At 46.8% G+C, this 16,625-nt stretch overlaps 1 protein-coding gene and 1 non-coding gene across 2 annotated transcripts; one reads left to right on the top strand and one right to left on the bottom strand.

Moving 5' to 3' along the window:
- Positions 1 to 10,633: 10,633 nt before the first annotated feature.
- On the bottom strand, positions 10,634 to 10,739 carry LOC133048360 (U6 spliceosomal RNA). Its single transcript, XR_009691020.1, has one exon. It is a non-coding gene; the product is annotated as a U6 spliceosomal RNA (small nuclear RNA).
- A 1,394-nt stretch (positions 10,740 to 12,133) lies between these two features.
- On the top strand, positions 12,134 to 16,125 carry LOC133048195 (protein rtoA-like). The gene is made up of 3 exons (XM_061131814.1): positions 12,134 to 12,141; positions 14,512 to 15,371; positions 15,455 to 16,125. Exons 1-3 carry the CDS (start codon positions 12,134 to 12,136, stop codon positions 16,123 to 16,125), a joined length of 1,539 nt encoding a protein of 512 aa, XP_060987797.1.
- Positions 16,126 to 16,625: the final 500 nt, after the last annotated feature.

Here is a 16,625-nt window from a genome sequence, read left to right as displayed (position 1 = left end):
CGGACGTGGATATTGATCTGTGCTCAGTCGCTCAGTTGTATCTGACTCTTGTGACCCCATGAACTGTTTGCCTGCCAGACTCCTTTGTCCATGGAATTTTTCAGGCAAGGATACTGAAACAGGTTGCCATTTCCTCCTCCAGGGGATCTCCGCAGCCCGGGGAGCAAACCCGTCTCTTGTGTCTCCTCATTGGCAGGCAGATTCTTTACCACTAGCACCACCTGGGGAGCCCACACTATTAACACTACATATAAAAGAGACTACTGAAAAAAAAAATAAAAATAAAAGAGACTAATGAGAACCTCCTTTATAGAACAGGGAGCTCCACTCTGCAGTCTGTGGTGACCTGAATTGGAAGAAAATCCAAAAAAAGCGGGGATATAGTTATGTACAGCTGATTCATTTTGCCATGCTGCAGAAACCAACACAAAATTGTGAGGCAACCACACCATAATAAAAATTAAAGTAAAAAATGTTCCTCTTCTGGTGAAGACACAGTCAAATTGGAGTAGAGTCCAGCCTAATTCCCTCACTTTAATTTAACCTTCTCTACCAAGGCCCTAGGGCTTCCCCAGTGGCTTGACAGGTGAAGAATCACCTGCAACGCGGGAAACACCGGACATGCAGGTTCGAATCCCAGGTGGAGCTCCACTGGAGAGGGAGATGGCGCTTCACTCCAGTGCTCTTGCCTGCAGGATTCCATGGGCAGAGGAGCCTGCTGGGCTACAGTCCATGGGGTCACAGAGTCAGACACGACTGAGCGATTAACAGCGGCTTCCGGGCAGAATCACTATGATTTTGAAAGATGATTCTTACCTATATTTCTTAGAAGTTTTTCAGGTTTTTCCATTCTCTTAAAAAACCAACTTGTGTGACTCCAAGGCTAAAGCTGGTCTGCCAGACATATTTGCCCCACAAAAGGCATCACAATAGTAGTAGTAGTATCTCTCTCTTCCCAAATGCTACCTGTTTTAATCTCTTTATAATAGGAAAAAATCTATTAATTCAAGCAGAACCTATTAAGATGTCTTTGTTTTCAGGTTTTAAAAAATGTTGTCTTAGGGACTTCCCTGGTGTTCTGGTGGTTAGAACTCGGAGCTGTCACTGCCAAGGGTCTGGCTCTGATCCCTGGTTAGGCTACCGAAATACTGCAAGCTGCATGGCGCGGCCAATACAAATGAAAAGTGCGACCAGTTCCGTTAAGGACAAAGGACTTACTGGCAAAATATCAAGTAACATCCATCAGCGAAAAGACAATCTACACATCACACAAACAGGTGTGCCAGGCCCTGGATCGTCAAGAGATAAGTCACTCACCGATTTAAATTAGAGCTCATGAATCAATACTCTGTGTTAGCAAACATAACTGCTCTCATCTGCACAAAAGTGCGTATTTCCTCAGGGAAATTTTCTCATGAATTTCTCACCCATGATCAAAATTTACAATAGCCCTTGCTAAGGTTTTGTCAAGAAGTTATCTCCTGACACTTGAGAGCAGTATGTATACCAGGATGACACAGTCAAGATCTGGAGGGACTTCCCAGGTGGTCCAGGGGCTACAAATCTGCCTTGCAATTCAGGGGACCCAGGTTCCACCCCTGGTTGAGGAGCTGACGTCCTACGTGCCGCGGGGCAGCCCTGGCCCTGCAGGGGAAGAGCTCAGATGACGCAGCGAAGATTCCGCTTGCCGCAACTAAGGCCTGAAGCAGCCAAACAAACAAGTGATGGGTTTCTTAAAGTCGGGATATAGAACCTCACATCCTTTAAAGTCATTCAGATGGAAACCTGCAACCCCGGACGCCTAGAGCTCAGGCATGGACAGTAGGACAGATGAGGCCGCTGTCGTTCTTAGGGCGACTTCCTGTGTTAGTCCGCTCCGCTCGCCATAACAAAGAGCCACAGACCAGGGGACTTACACAACAGGAGTTTATTTTCTCACAGTTCTAAAGGCTAGAAGTCCAAGATCAGGAGCTGGAAATTCAGTTTCTGCTGAGGTCTCTCTCCCTGACTTGTAAATGGTCACCTTCTCACTCTATCCTCAATGGCTTTCTTCTCTGTGCATGCACAGTGAGTTGTATTAAACTCCTTCTCTTCTTAGAAAGACACCAGTCCTATCAAAACAGGGCCCCATCTTTATAACCTCATTTAATTTTATCTATCACCCTAAAGGCCCTCCAAAATACAGTCACACTGAGGGTGAGGGCTTCAGCGTATGAATCTGGAGGAGAAGGGAACACAGTTCAGTCTACATCTTTACCTCTTCTGCAGCAGCGACACCCTGGTTAATGTCACTACAGCATGAGGTGAAAATGCAGAATTTCTCGGTCTTCAGAGTGCTGAGATATCCGTAAGGAATGCTTCATTGATTGAGTTACCACTGACTCGAATTTGGTGCTATCCGAACTGGGGTCATCTGAAGCTTTCACTGGTACCATACATGCAAAAAGAATAATTGAGGCAACTGCAAGTCTTAACAAGATTGCAGAATTGGGAACCGATAGAGAATAAATTTAATGTTTGCCAGTGATACATAAATAAGTGAACCGATTTCTAATTACCCTTAACTGGTCATAAAAACAATTTGGTGGGCTTTCTCTTCAGGCACTCATTCCCAACTGCAGTCAAATAACTATAAGTTCAATGCTCTAATCTTAAAAGACATTAAATACATTGCTTTTCTTTTTTAAGGAAGCAATTCTTTTTTTAAAAGATTATTTGATATGGGCTATTTTTAAGTCTTTATTGAATTTATTATAATATCACTTCTGTTATGTTTTGGTTTCTTGGTTCCAAGGCATGTGGGATCTTAGCTACCTGACCAGGGGTTGAACCCACACCTCCTGAATGGGAAGGTGAGCTTTTAACCAATTGGACCACTGGGGAGGTCCCTGTGTTTCTTTTCAAACATTTCTGAGTCCCTAACACATGCAAATCACACTCAGGATCCTCGTCTGGGTAGTCAAGGCCCTCCTTAATCCGGTTGTGTTTATGTACCCAGACTGGTTCCAGTTAGTTTCATCAGACCCCCTACTTCAGTCAGACCACTCTTCTGGCTCATGGGCATCCAAGACCAGTTTGCCCCGGCTTGCACGGCTGGCTTGCCCCTTCTGTCTTTGGTGTTTTAAAATCTCATACTTCAGAGTGAATGCTACAAGCAGAATCCAGAAAATAGAGATATTCTCCATGCTTTGTACTCCACTTATATAATTTAGGACCTCAATTCCTTAGTCACTTTTATTCTGAAAATTTCTACTCCCTTATAAGCCTCACCTCAAGTCACACATCCTTGAAGAAAGACTAATTTTACTCACTTTTATGGAGCTGCTCTTCTCTGAATTTCACCATCCATTCCAACCCCTCTGGCTGTGCCTTCCAGCTTTTCCTTCCAGTTTCTTTTTTTCATAAGCAGCTCTTGAAATGGAGTGTCAGTTCCTTCAAGTCAGGTACAGCTGACTTTTACTGTCTTTTAAACATTCAAGGAGTTCAACAGTGTGGAAACAACTCAACAAAAATTTTTTTTCTTCAAAGTAACTAGTTCAAACCCTTCACTGCTTCAAATCAATCTTCCCAAGTGATGCTAATTACTGAGGCCATGCAGCATCTAGCGCTTTCTTCATTCCTGACATCAAAAGTCAGTTCTGGAGCAACAGGTATGTGACAAAGAAACATAAAAAGAGAGTGGAAAACGGACAAATTCTTTCAAAGAGGTGGAAAGGGTCGCCAGGCAGTAGGGACATTTGAATGCAGGAGAGAAAGCTCTCACTTGAAATGCTAAGTGGGAAAACAATTTAAGTTTAGTTTATGAACATTGATGCTAATTATTTAAATGATAAGAACTAAATTAGTTTCTTTTCTTAAAACCAATTACATTCAAAACTCTTGAATTTCCTGAAGTACTAAAGCAAGGTGTTGGGTACAGTGGGCTGGAATAGAGAGGGTGAGGACAGAGACTGTACTTGATTTTTCAGATGCATCCTATCACCTGAGAGCAGTTTCTGCTGTTTTCCAAAAATGAGTTACAGTGGTCACACTCTGGCCTCACCCTAATATTAGGCAGTGATGGAAAATTGTCTCTCTCAGCTCTTTGAATCAATAATTCTCAATCCTTTAGAACTCCAATATCGTATTCTAACTTGATTTTATAACTACAACTCTACTAAAAGTCTTCATGGCATAATTATATATATACTTAAAGCACATAAGCTAAAAATACATACATTCACTAAAACTCGAGACACACAAGGGTAGGTTGAGTTGAACTGAATTATCTAAGAAAGCCATTCTAGAACCCAAGCAAAGATTGTCAGCACTTTTTTAATATGGGCAATGGTAACTCTGAGCAGAGAGAACACACAGCTCCCTCTGACTGAATATCATAATCAATGTCTGCTCACCCAAACAATGTTTCCCAAAGTTTTTGGACAAAGGATTAATTTTAGCTGGACATATCTACTATTTGCCACTGAGTCTGTCTTTGACCAATCTCTAAAACGTTTTATTTATTTGCTTGGCCATGCTGTGTGGTCTGGGGGATCTTAGTTCTGCAACCAAGGATCAAAACCGAGCCCACGGCAGTGAAAGCCCTGCATCCTGACCGCTGGGTCACCAGAGAATCCCCAAAATGTTTTTTTAAATGACAGATTTTGAATTGTGCCAGAAATATACGACAAGGGTTCCCCTCTTAACTCAGTGGTTGATCTTACTGAGTAAGCTATGTGCCGTAAGCACAATGGAGCACTTGCAGACTTGACTCTGAACTTGGCCACGGGGCGTGTTTGAGCAATGGATGCTAGCAAGCGTGATGCAAGCAAAGGATTGAAAAGCACCTGTGCTTTGGGGGCTGCCCCTCTGACCCCACCACTACCACCACCTTAAGACGGAGCCCAAACAAGCCTATCGAGGATGAAAGGCCTGTGGTCCAGTCACTCCCGCCACCCAAGCCAAGAGCTACTCGACCAGTGGGAGCAGGGCCAGCCAACAGCTGACTGCAGATAACTGAGAGCCAGCCTAAACCAGAACTGCCCTGTGCATTCCAACTCCCACTGCAAAACGTGTGAACCAAACAAATGGCTTCTGTTTTAAGCCACAAAGTTTTGGGGTGTTTTGTCATTCAATAAAAGCTAACTGACTCACCGTGAGATTTCAAACAATAGCCTACCATCCTCTTCACCCTTTGTCTTCAGTTCCAATGATCCTTTGTTTAAATAGCTAGATCATTGCTAGATCTTTCATTTTACTGAAACACAGTGGGATTTGGGATTGCAGTCTGGAAACCAATTCAGAGAATTTAGACATTGTCTCATAAATGGGAGAATGGGAGAGTAATAGTTTTCACCAGCTGGGTTTTACTAAAATTCAGCTGTCCTATCTCTGCAACATATTTCAAATGAGTGAAATACACTGATGTCTGAAACATAAGCACCAAAGTCCAACATCTTTTAGAGCAAAGTTATTTGAAATCCAGGGAAACAACGAAAGCTTTCAAGAAAAAACAAGAGCTTTTCTTCTTTTTTTTTTTTTTTTTTTTAGTACACCAAACAGGTGGCATACTATAACCACAAATAAAGCATTCAAATTTCAATTTATCTCAACAAAAATTGGGTGATTATTTGGCTTCATCATGGATCGAAGCCCCGAGATATCTGTAGTTTTTGTACCAAACATTCCAAAATGGAACCAAGGGAGAACAATAAATCTAAGTTGCAGCACATTCAAAATGAGTCATTTGTTTATGTAACTGATAAAAATCATTGTTTTGATGCTATTATAGCTACAATTATTATGGCATCTATTTTTTCTGATTCCTATCGCATAATATGATTTTTTATTTTTGCATATTTAATGACTATTCTTGCTTAACTTTAGGACATTTAAATAGATTTCTCCATAAATTTCCAGACTGGAATCCCCCTTCATACCAAAATTTGTACTGATTTATCTCATCAGTCAGTGAGGGGGCAAAACTGACAACTGATGTTATATTTCAACTTAAAAAACAGTTAAAACCCCCCAAAAAAATGGTTTTAAATAAATAAATAAGTTGGACAGCATATGCAGAATAGGGAATCCCCTTACACTCTTGCTTTGAATGTAAATAAATACAGGCACTATGGAGAACAGTATGGAGGTTCCTTAAAAAACTGCAAAGAGAACTACCACATGACCCAACAATCCCATTCTTGGGTGGATATCCAGAGGAAACCATAATTCAAAAAGACACATGCCCCCCAGTGTTCATTGCAGCGCTATTTACAATAGCCAGGACATGGAAGGAAACTAAATGTCCATCAACAGAAGAACCGATAAGGAAGATGTTGTGCATGTGTACAATATTAAATGCAATGTGGCTGGAATATTACTCAGCCATAAAAGGAATGAAATTGGATGATTTGCGAGATGTGGATGGACCTAGAGAGTGGCATACAGAGTGAAGTAAATCAGAAAGAGAAAAATAAATATCATATATTAATGCATACGTGTGGAATCTAGAAAAACAATATAGATGATCTTCTCTGCAGAACAGAAACAGAGACACAGATGTAGAGAACAGATGTATGGACAGTCAGAGGGGGAAGGGGGAGGACAGGATGAATTGGGAGATTGGGGTCGACATGTATACACTATTGATGCTGTGTTTCAGGTAACAGTAGGCACCTACTGTTAGGGACCTCTACTCAGGGCTCTGCGGTGACCTAAACGGTCACCAGCCTCTCCGCCCACCCACACATTTGGACAAATGGAGGGTCTATACCCACCTTTCTGAACGTCCTGGAGCCCTCAGTCAGGGTCTAGCTGGTTCTCAAAGAGGAGGCTTCGGGCACCGGAGACAGGCTTCGAAAAGGCTCCTATTTCGTGTATGGAATGCTCTGATGAAGATCTCAGGAAGGCCTTTGGCGCCGTGACGCAGGGAAGCCAAGGAGCCCTTTGGGGCTGTACCTTTGGATCCACAGGAAGCGTGCACTTGTCCCAGGCGACCAGCGGGCTCCGGAGGAAGGCTGCCGCCCTCTCTGCTTTGCTTGTCAGCGCGGGGCCAAGAGGACCGGGAACAAGGGTGGACGGGGCCTGCCTTGGGGACTATGGCTGCTTCGGGCCTTTGAACCTGGCTGCCTCCTGATCTTAATCTCGTGACCTCACAGCAGCGACTCAAGTTTTTCATTCATCGAAGAAAACCAGAGGTCCTGCCTGCCCTTCTCCATCAACACTCACCACTTTTCTCCCCCTGCCTCTCACACCACCCCAGATATCCATGTTCCTACTCTCAAGAGGTAGGGGAATAACATCAGGGCGGCCCTCGTCTTCCCCAAGAAGGACCCCTCACTCCTGGCATATTTAGTGCCATTTCCAACCCTATCTTGGTTCTGATAGCTCTCACAAAGTGGGGGTCCCTCCCCACTGCCCCACCGCCTCTAGAGTGCCCCCAGCCAGCAGCAGGCCCCTCTGCCCACTCTCCCCAGCCTGACCCCTCCCTGCCACAGAGAGGCATCAGCGCCACCACCCCGCAGCACGGGCTGCCTCAAGACCGCCTCTCAGAGGCCAGACACTGGCTTTTCTTGGTGGCATCACCTGGCACAGGTTGGGGTGGGGAGAAGGCCTTTCTCCGTCGTGGGACAGAGGAAGCTTATACTCTAATCTCCAAATCAGAGGTCTGATCAAAAGATGCAGACTCCTGGTCTCCAGACCTTGTTTCCCTTCCCAGGAAGAAAATGATTAAACCCTTATCCAGGAAGAAGCACCCCACCCCTTCCCTTGGACAATCTTGAGCTCTGCTGTAGGGAGTGTCTCAAAGTTTCTGCCTTCCTGAGGTTCCTCCCGAGGAGGTGTGTCTGTCCTTCTAACCTGTCTGCTCAGGCCCCACCCCCTGAGCGCAGGCAGATCTCCCCCAGATTCCTGCAGGGGTGAGGGGGCAGCCGTGCACAGAGCCCCTTCCCGCACCCAGCCCTGACTGCTGACTGCTGGGAGCTGCTCTTGGCCCATCAACCGTGGACTGGCCCTCCCTTGGAGAGAGCCTCACAGCTCTGCACAGGCATAAGCCCACTTGCCCCACCCCTCCCAGGGCATGTTCCCAAGGGGGAGAGTTTAATGGCTGGAAGGACACTGGAGAGCTCCTTCCAAGAATCATGGACAGACAGAAGCATATTTCAGAAGAGGTTTTCCTCCGATCCCTGCTTTCTCTCAAAGGACACAGAATGCTGAATATTTACTGTCTTAGATCTTGGATTTCTTTTTCTTTTTTCCTTTAAAAACCAAACCAACTTTGTTGCTGTTCAGTTGCTCAGTCGTGTCTGACTCTTGGTGACCCCATGGACTGCAGCAGGCCAGGTTTCCCTGTCCTTCACTACCTCCTGGAGCTTGCTCAAACTCATGTCCACTGAGTCGGTGATCCTATCTAACCATCTTATCGAAGCAAGTTTATTAAACATTTTTTAAGAGCTTATGGATTTCTGATACCTCCCACTGAAAGGAACCAAAAGGGACCCCAGTGTAAATCCCACCTGAGGTGCATCCATCCTCTCTTTCTGCTCGTGGACCCCTGACACTGAGTCCCTTGGTAGGTGGGCAGATGGCTCTGCGCCCTGCTGACCCAGCCCCCTCTGCTGCTTCCTAAAGACTGTGCGAGGGGGAGGGGCTGCCTGAGGCCCACAGGCCACCCTATCGCTGGTATGGATCCCATTCGGTTTTGAATTATCAGTCTTTCTCCATCTCCCCCAAGGTCTTGGTTTTGAGATACATAGCAGGACTTTTGAACTAGGCTTTTTTGTTTGTGTATTTAGGGCATGTTAAAATATTAATTTTGAGATTTTACCTCCTTTCAGGTTATTTCTGCTAATATCAGATGTATATATGACAGGTTTATGGTTCTTTTTTTTAACTCTTCCTAGGGTTTCTTTAGAGAAAACTTCGAAGGTAAACTCCTTCTTGATATATATATATATATATACATTTTTTTCTTTAGCAACTTGTTATCACAGGGATCAAAGGCGAAAAGTGATCTCTTTTTGCACTGGTTGTATTTGTATATCACAAATAAAAGGCATTTTGTTCAGCTGCCAAAAAAAAAAAAAAAAGAGAGAGAAAGAGATCTAATATTCTCAGTGGAAGCTGGAGTGAAATGTTGGGCCTCTCCTCTGAAGAATATTTTTTCATCAGGGTTTCAGAAACTGTTCCTGTAATGCCAAGTGATTTGAAGTAAGAAGGATTTCCTTTAAAAAGCAGGTGTCTGATGGGCAGGTCAGTTAGATGTAAGAAGCTTGTAACTACGAGCCAGTCATTTGGCTTTTTGAAAACTAGCAGTTTAGTGGAATAAGCACAGCGTCGCCACTCTCAAGCTGAACAGCCTCGAATCTTCATATGGAAACAGTAATCATCTTCCTTGTGTCCCTGATGATGAGAGGTCACTGAAGGAAAAACGGACAGAAAAGTTAAGGGCAAATAATAAATATGAAAAATGGATTTCTCAGCCCATCATCTAATTATTAGACATTATTTAATAGCTTGCCAGGGGCTTCCCTGCTGACTCAGTGGTAAAGATTCTGCCTGCCAATGTAGGAGATGTAGGTTTGATTCCTGGGTCAAGAAGATTTCCTGGCAGAGAACAGGGCAACCCACTCCAGTATTCTTGCCTGGGAAATCCCATGGACAGAGGAGCCTGGCAGGCTTTGGGGTCCCAAAAGAGCCAGACTAAGCAAAAACAGCAACAATGGTTTATTAGATCCTAAGAGAGGACAGACTAACATTAATTCGTGATTGTTAGAAACCAACACTGACACTTGCAGGAAGAAGTTTCTTAAAAATTATGCTCAAGCTTTTCTACGGTTGAAACACTCTAACTTCCTGTCATTTAGATAATGACCTGGGCCTCACGTGATCACAGGCTTGGGCTCACATGATAAAAATAAATAATCCAAAGAACCTCCTTCATGACAGAAAAACATTTCAGAGTTAGAGGAAAAAGAGAAGGCCTGGTCTGTGCAATCTGGGGTTTATGTAGTTTACATTATAGGGTGTGTGCGTGCTCAGCCATGTCCAGCTCCTTGTAACTCCATGGACCGAAGCCCGCCAGGCTTCCCTGTCCAGGGAATTTTCCAGGCCAGAATCCTGGGCCTTTTCCTGCTCCAGGGGATCTTCCTGATACAGGGATCAAGCCCTCAGCTCTGCGTCTGCTGCACTGGCAGGCAGATACTTTACCACTAGCGCCACCTGGGAAGTTTACATTACGTACAGATGCAAACACAGTCCTTCAGGATGCTTAGCAAGTGATAAACAATGATAACCTCTTTGTTCAGAATCCAGTAGTTAGGTTGACTTTAAAGCAACTCTGTGGGACTTTCTTTTTGGTGGGTGTGAGTTTATGACAGAAAGTATAACTTTTTCCAATCTTTTGATCACTACTGACCCTGATGCATGCTTCATCTCACTTAAGCTTCACAAACAACTCTTTTGAGACTGATGAGAAAATTGAGGGTAAAGAGAAAGATAACTTGCCTGTGGTCATGCAGTTTACAAATAATGAAGACCAAAGAAGAGTTTTGCCAATGACCACATTCTTAGCCAGTAAATTTCTCTTAATGAAAGAAGTAGCAATGAGGAAACTAGAAGATTCTAGGTTTTGTGGCTGTAACTCACTTTTTAAAAGAAAATTATGAAATGCTTCACAAATTTGCATATCATACTTGTCAGGTTGCATGCTAATCTTCTCTGTATCATTTTGATTTTAGTGTATGTGCTACAGTAGTGAGCACTGTAACTCACACTCAACTTGGCTGAAAAAAGAGAGACCAAAAACAGTTGACTGGCACTACAAATAAACCCACGCAATTTATTAGACCTGACCCCTAGCAAGACTTTCCTTATCTGCCCTCAGTCATTAAGCTTTGACACTCTTAATTAATGGATACATATGTCAGCTGAGTTTATTACATATGAAAACTGCCCAGGAACAAACAAAAAATAATATGTTGTTCCCAGGAGCAAGTAAGAGATTACTGATTATGATACATGATATTTCACTCAGGTGCTTTGCCGTAGTTGAGGGAGAGAAAAGAAAAACAGGTTGGTGAAATACAGCTCCTGTAAAGAGGTGGATATTCTCTATGCTTCTGACAAACTCAATTTATGAGTATAGGTCTGTGCCACAGGGCTGGCCACCCAGCAACCACACAAAACCATCTGTGCTTACCTAGTAACTGCTCAGAATAACCTAATTCTCCTGTTTTCAAAGCTAACAATATGAGACACAAAGGGAAAACATACAGAATTGAAAGAAATTGTAGGGAGACGGAATCTTTGCCAGTGCCAGACTTAACATTTTGGCAAAGCTTTCTCTAATTAGCTAAGATCCCATCCTATAGGATAGAATATTTTGCAGAATAATTTTGAATACACTATTATTTTTAATCATCATTGCTTATAAATTCATTAAGTAAAGAAATTTAAACGTGGAATTACATACAAAGTCTTCCTAGCAGCATCCCAGCCCTCTCCAGCCACTCAGCGCCCTTCCCTGGTTTCTCTGCCTCTGCCCGCATCTTACAGCTGGGAACTCAGAAGGTACCTTCATGCCCCTATTTACCTGTCCTTCACTGGCCTTTCTTTTCCTCTCTCCTTATTCTCTTGGCTTCAGCCATCATGTCTTGGAGTTGGTCCTGCATCTATATGACCAGCTCACATTTCCCTCAAATTCCAGGAGGTTTGTTCCATCACTGTGTTCAACACCTTTATTTATTCACATGCTTTCTTGCGTCTTTTCAAGTTCATGACAGTGGCCTAGACTAGGCTTGGTGCTGTCTTTTGAGGAAGCCAAGCACAGTCCCACCTCCAGGCCTTGCATCTGCTGCTTTCTCTGTCTGGAACCCTGTTTCCCTTCATATGCACGGCTGGCTTCCTTGCCTCCTTCATGTCTTTATCTAATGTCAGTGAAAACCTCCTGACCACCCCTTTAAAACTGCAACACACGCTACATCAGACTCCTGTATCCCCTGCTCCCTCTCCTCGCCACAGTCTTCTCCACGGCAATCACGACTTCTAAAACACACGTGTTGCTGACGTATTCTGTTTATTGCCTATCTCTCCATGCACGCTTCCGAGGGTGTTGGGGTCCTTTAATGGACCAGAACCTGGTGATCCGGAGCCGACGATGAGAAAGTGAAAGAAGGAAAGAAGCTAGTATTCCCTGGGTTATGCTGCCGGCCTTCGCACTCCAGGGAATCTGCCAGAAATAGAGAGAGAGAGAGAAAGACACGGGGACCCAAGCTCTGATGGAACAAGGGTGCTTTATTGAATTCAGTAGGAGTGTATATACCGGTAGCTTCTTCAGATAAAGATCAAGAGACCAGACTTTACAAGTTTACCAAAGAAGCAAAGAGCAATAGAGGCCATAAGGCCAAAAGGCGATCCAAATCAAAAGAGGGTCAGTAAATAGTTACTTTTCACCGTATGGAAAAACTAACGAAGGAAATGCATGCATTCCTCAGTCCCGGGAAAGGCTTGCCTCTCCTCTTAATTCCTGAATATTCAGAGGATTCATGACAGATCCAAAACAGCACACAGGAAGCCTCCTGTTAAATGCTTCCTGACATGAGGGAGGGAATTTTTTATCTGATATGTTCAATTCTACATCCCTAGTGCTCACAACACCGGCGCAAAAGCCAAGATTACCTATGAATATAATAAATGAAGGAATGAATGAATGATTGCCCCACTGACACCTCACATAAAACTCCTTCTCATTCATAGATCTGCTCTCTTCCTGCCATAAATAGTAGCACCTGCCTCCTTCTACTCATTCAGATGAAAAATCTCAATCACATTATCCTTTTCTTTAAAATAATGTGTCAAATTGTTTTAAGTCATTTTGAAACTCCACTTACCCACTTCTTGCTATTTATCCCATTTCTATTCCCCCAGCCCTGGTCCAGGGTCTCATCACCAGCCCTGCTTTCACAAGGACTGCTGCATCACTTCAAGCCTTTCTTGTCCCATCTTCTGTTCTTCACTTCATCCTGGAACACTGCCCTAGACTGAGTTTCCTAAAATGCACGTGTCAGGTCACATCATGCCCGGCTCTAAATCCTTAGCATGGAATTGAAGACTGTCCATGACCTGATCTCAAACCATCCTGCAATCCTCGCCCTTTCACATGCTCTATATCCAGACACATGGGACAGCTGTCCTAAAGCCAAGGGTACTGTGATGACTCCAAGCCTTGCTGCTGTTCTCTCAGCTGCCTAAGCCAATGCAGCCATTGCTTGTCCTAAAAGCATTCCCTGAACTGTCTCTGTCCTCCACTTCCCACCCACTTTGTTGATATCTCTATGTTAGCAATTATGAATCAAGATTGCCAGGAGAAATGTCAATAACCTCAGATATGCAGATGACACCACCCTTATGGCAGAAAGTGAAGAAGAACTAAAGAGCCTCTTGATGAAAGTGAAAGAGGGGAGGGGAGGAGCCAAGATGGCAGAGGAGTGGGACGGGGAGACCACTTTCTCTCCTACAGATTCATCAAGGGAATAACTGAACGCAGAGCAAACTTCACAAAGCAACTTCTGACCGCTATCTGAGGTCATCAGGCGCCCAGAAAAGCAGCCCATTGTCTTCGAAAGGAGGTAGGACAAAATGTAGAGGATAAGGAGAGAGACAAAAGAGCTGGGGATGGAGATCCGTCCCGGGAAGGGACTCTTAATAGAGGAAGTTTCCAAACACTGGGAAACCCTCGCACTGGCGGGTCTGGGGGAAGTTTTTGAATCTCGGAGGGTAACCTGACAGGGACGTGAAGAATAAATAAAACCCACAGATTATGTGCCTGGAGGCAACTCCCAGCAGAAAAGTACCCCAGACACCCGCATCCGCCACCAGCAAGTGGGGACGGAACGGAGAGGAGCGGGCGGCATTGCTTGGGGTAAGGACCGGGCCTGAGTGCCCTGAGGACAATCGGAGGGAGCTTGTGTGAGTTACCAACTTAAACTGTGGGAGACCAAAAGAGAGAGAGAAAATTAACCGGCCCAAACACACTGCCGGCCGTTTGCAGAACAAAGGGACTGAGAAAGTCCCGAGAAGAGCTCGCAGGCTGCGGACCGGCCCAGACCCGCCGGAGGCGGGAGGCAGGGGGGAGGGGAAGGGGGCAGGCTCAGCCCCAAGGACCGCATCCCCTGCCGCACTGCAAACAGGCCTCCAGTTTCTAATCAAAGGCCTCCTGAGATTCTGGATGGTCGACATCCGCCGGGAGGGTCACAGTGAGACACAGCGCGCAAGCACCCGACCGGCGCGGGCGGGGACTGGGGCTGGGGACGCGGAGGGCAGAAGGTGCGCGCACCCGACTGGCGCCGGCGGAGACTGGGACCGCGGAAGGGAGTGGGCACGCCGCACCCGGAGAGAGTGCGCCCGACAAGCCCCTGGCTGCCTGGACCGCTCGGATGGGGAAGACACAGAGAGCAGGCGCAGCTTTTCGTTCCGCGCTTTTGTGGAACACTTGAGGGCTGGAACCTCGCGCAGCGCGGGGCGCGCTCCATATAGAACAGCCGGGAGCCCGAGCTGTGGCACAGGGGACAGTGGCACAGGGGACAGTGGCACAGGGGACAGTAACACAGGGCACAGTGTCACAGGGGACAGTGGCACAGGGGACAGCGGCACAGGGGTCAGCGGCACAGGGGACAGCGGCACAGGGGACAGTAACACAGGGGACAGCGGCGCAGGGGACAGTAACACAGGGCACAGCGGCACAGGGGACCGTGGCACAGGGGACAGCGGCACAGGGCACAGCGGCACAGGGGACAGCGGCACAGGGCACAGCGGCACAGGGGACAGCGGCACAGGGCACAGCGGCACAGGGGACAGCGGCACAGGGCACAGCGGCACAGGGGACAGCGGCACAGGGGACAGCGGCACAGGGGACAGCAACACAGGGCACAGCGTCACAGGGGACAGTGTCACAGGGGACAGTGTCACAGGGCACAGCGGCACAGGGGACAGCGGCACAGGGGACCGTGGCACAGGGCACAGCGGCACAGGGCACAGCGGCACAGGGCACAGCGGCACAGGGGACAGCGTCACAGGGCACAGCGGCACAGGGGACAGCGGCACAGGGGACAGCGGCACAGGGCACAGCGTCACAGGGCACAGCGTCACAGGGGACAGCGGCACAGGGGACAGCGGCACAGGGCACAGCGTCACAGGGGACAGCGTCACAGGGGACAGTGTCACAGGGCACAGCGGCACAGGGCACAGCGTCACAGGGGACAGCGTCACAGGGCACAGCGGCACAGGGGACAGCGGCACAGGGGACAGCAACACAGGGCACAGCGTCACAGGGGACAGCGTCACAGGGCACAGCGTCACAGGGCACAGCGGCACAGGGGACAGCGGCACAGGGGACAGTGGCACAGGGACAGTAACACAGGGGACAGTGGCACAGAGGACAGTGGCACAGAGGACAGTAACACAGGGGACCGTGGCACAGAGGACCGTGGCACAGGGGACCGTGGCACAGAGGACAGTGGCACAGAGGACAGTAACACAGGGGACAGTGGCACAGGGGACAGTGGCACAGGGGACAGTAACACAGGGGACCGTGGCACAGAGGACAGTGGCACAGGGGACAGTGGCACAGAGGACAGTAGCACAGAGGACAGTGGCACAGAGGACAGTAACACAGGGGACAGTGGCACAGAGGACAGTGGCACAGAGGACAGTAACACAGGGGACCGTGGCACAGAGGACCGTGGCACAGGGGACAGTAACACAGGGGACAGTAGCACAGAGGACAGTGGCACAGAGGACAGTAGCACAGAGGACAGTGGCACAGGGGACAGTAACACAGGGGACAGTGGCACAGAGGACAGTAGCACAGAGGACAGTGGCACAGAGGACAGTAACACAGGGGACCGTGGCACAGAGGGCCATGGCACAGGGGACAGTAACACAGGGGACAGTGGCACAGGGGACAGTGGCACAGAGAACAGTGGCACAGGGGACAGTAGCACAGGGGACAGTAGCACAGGGGACCGTGGCACAGGGGACAGTGGCACAGAGGACAGTGGCACAGAGGACAGTAACACAGGGGACAGTGGCACAGAGGACAGTGGCACAGGGGACAGTAGCACAGGGGACAGTGGCACAGGGGACAGTTGACGCTCAGGTCTGGAAGCAAGCGTAAAAGCCGCAGTGATACACCTGCCTTGCTCGGTAGAGCCAGCCGCTGTACTGTACTTCCCAAGGTTCTGTAGTCATTAGTGAGGAGATAACGAAGAGAGGAAACCCAAGGGTATTACCAAAGTGAAAAGATGAAGATTGGAGGAGCCAGCAAAAGAAAATGGAGGAAAAATGCCTAATGAAGTAAGAAGAAAACGCAGGAGAATGTGGAATCCTATAAGCCAAATGAAAAATGTTTCTCGAATGACGATATGATAAACTCTGCCAAGTACTAATGATGAGACAAGATGAAGGTTTACAATTGTCCAATGAATTCAGCAACACAGAGGTCACTGGTGACTTCAGGAAGAAAACCTTTGGTTGTATGTATGACGTAAGACAAGATTTAAAAATTTAAGTAGCACAAACTTGTGAGTAGCCTCTAAAAAAAGAAGTGATAAATTCATTAAAATTGTCGTTATATTTACATTTGGATTGTT

The sequence above is a fragment of the Dama dama genome, chromosome 28 (genome assembly GCF_033118175.1).
Source record: "Dama dama isolate Ldn47 chromosome 28, ASM3311817v1, whole genome shotgun sequence".
NCBI lineage: Eukaryota > Metazoa > Chordata > Mammalia > Artiodactyla > Cervidae > Dama > Dama dama.
Note: the sequence above shows the minus strand (reverse complement) of the source record. Positions and strands in the feature narration are given on the sequence as shown.

Coding starts and splice junctions, on each gene's coding strand:
- LOC133048195 (XM_061131814.1), top strand. Junction 15,372..15,454: donor GGACAGCGGCACAGGGGACA/GTGGCACAGGGA, acceptor ACCGTGGCACAG/AGGACCGTGGCACAGGGGAC.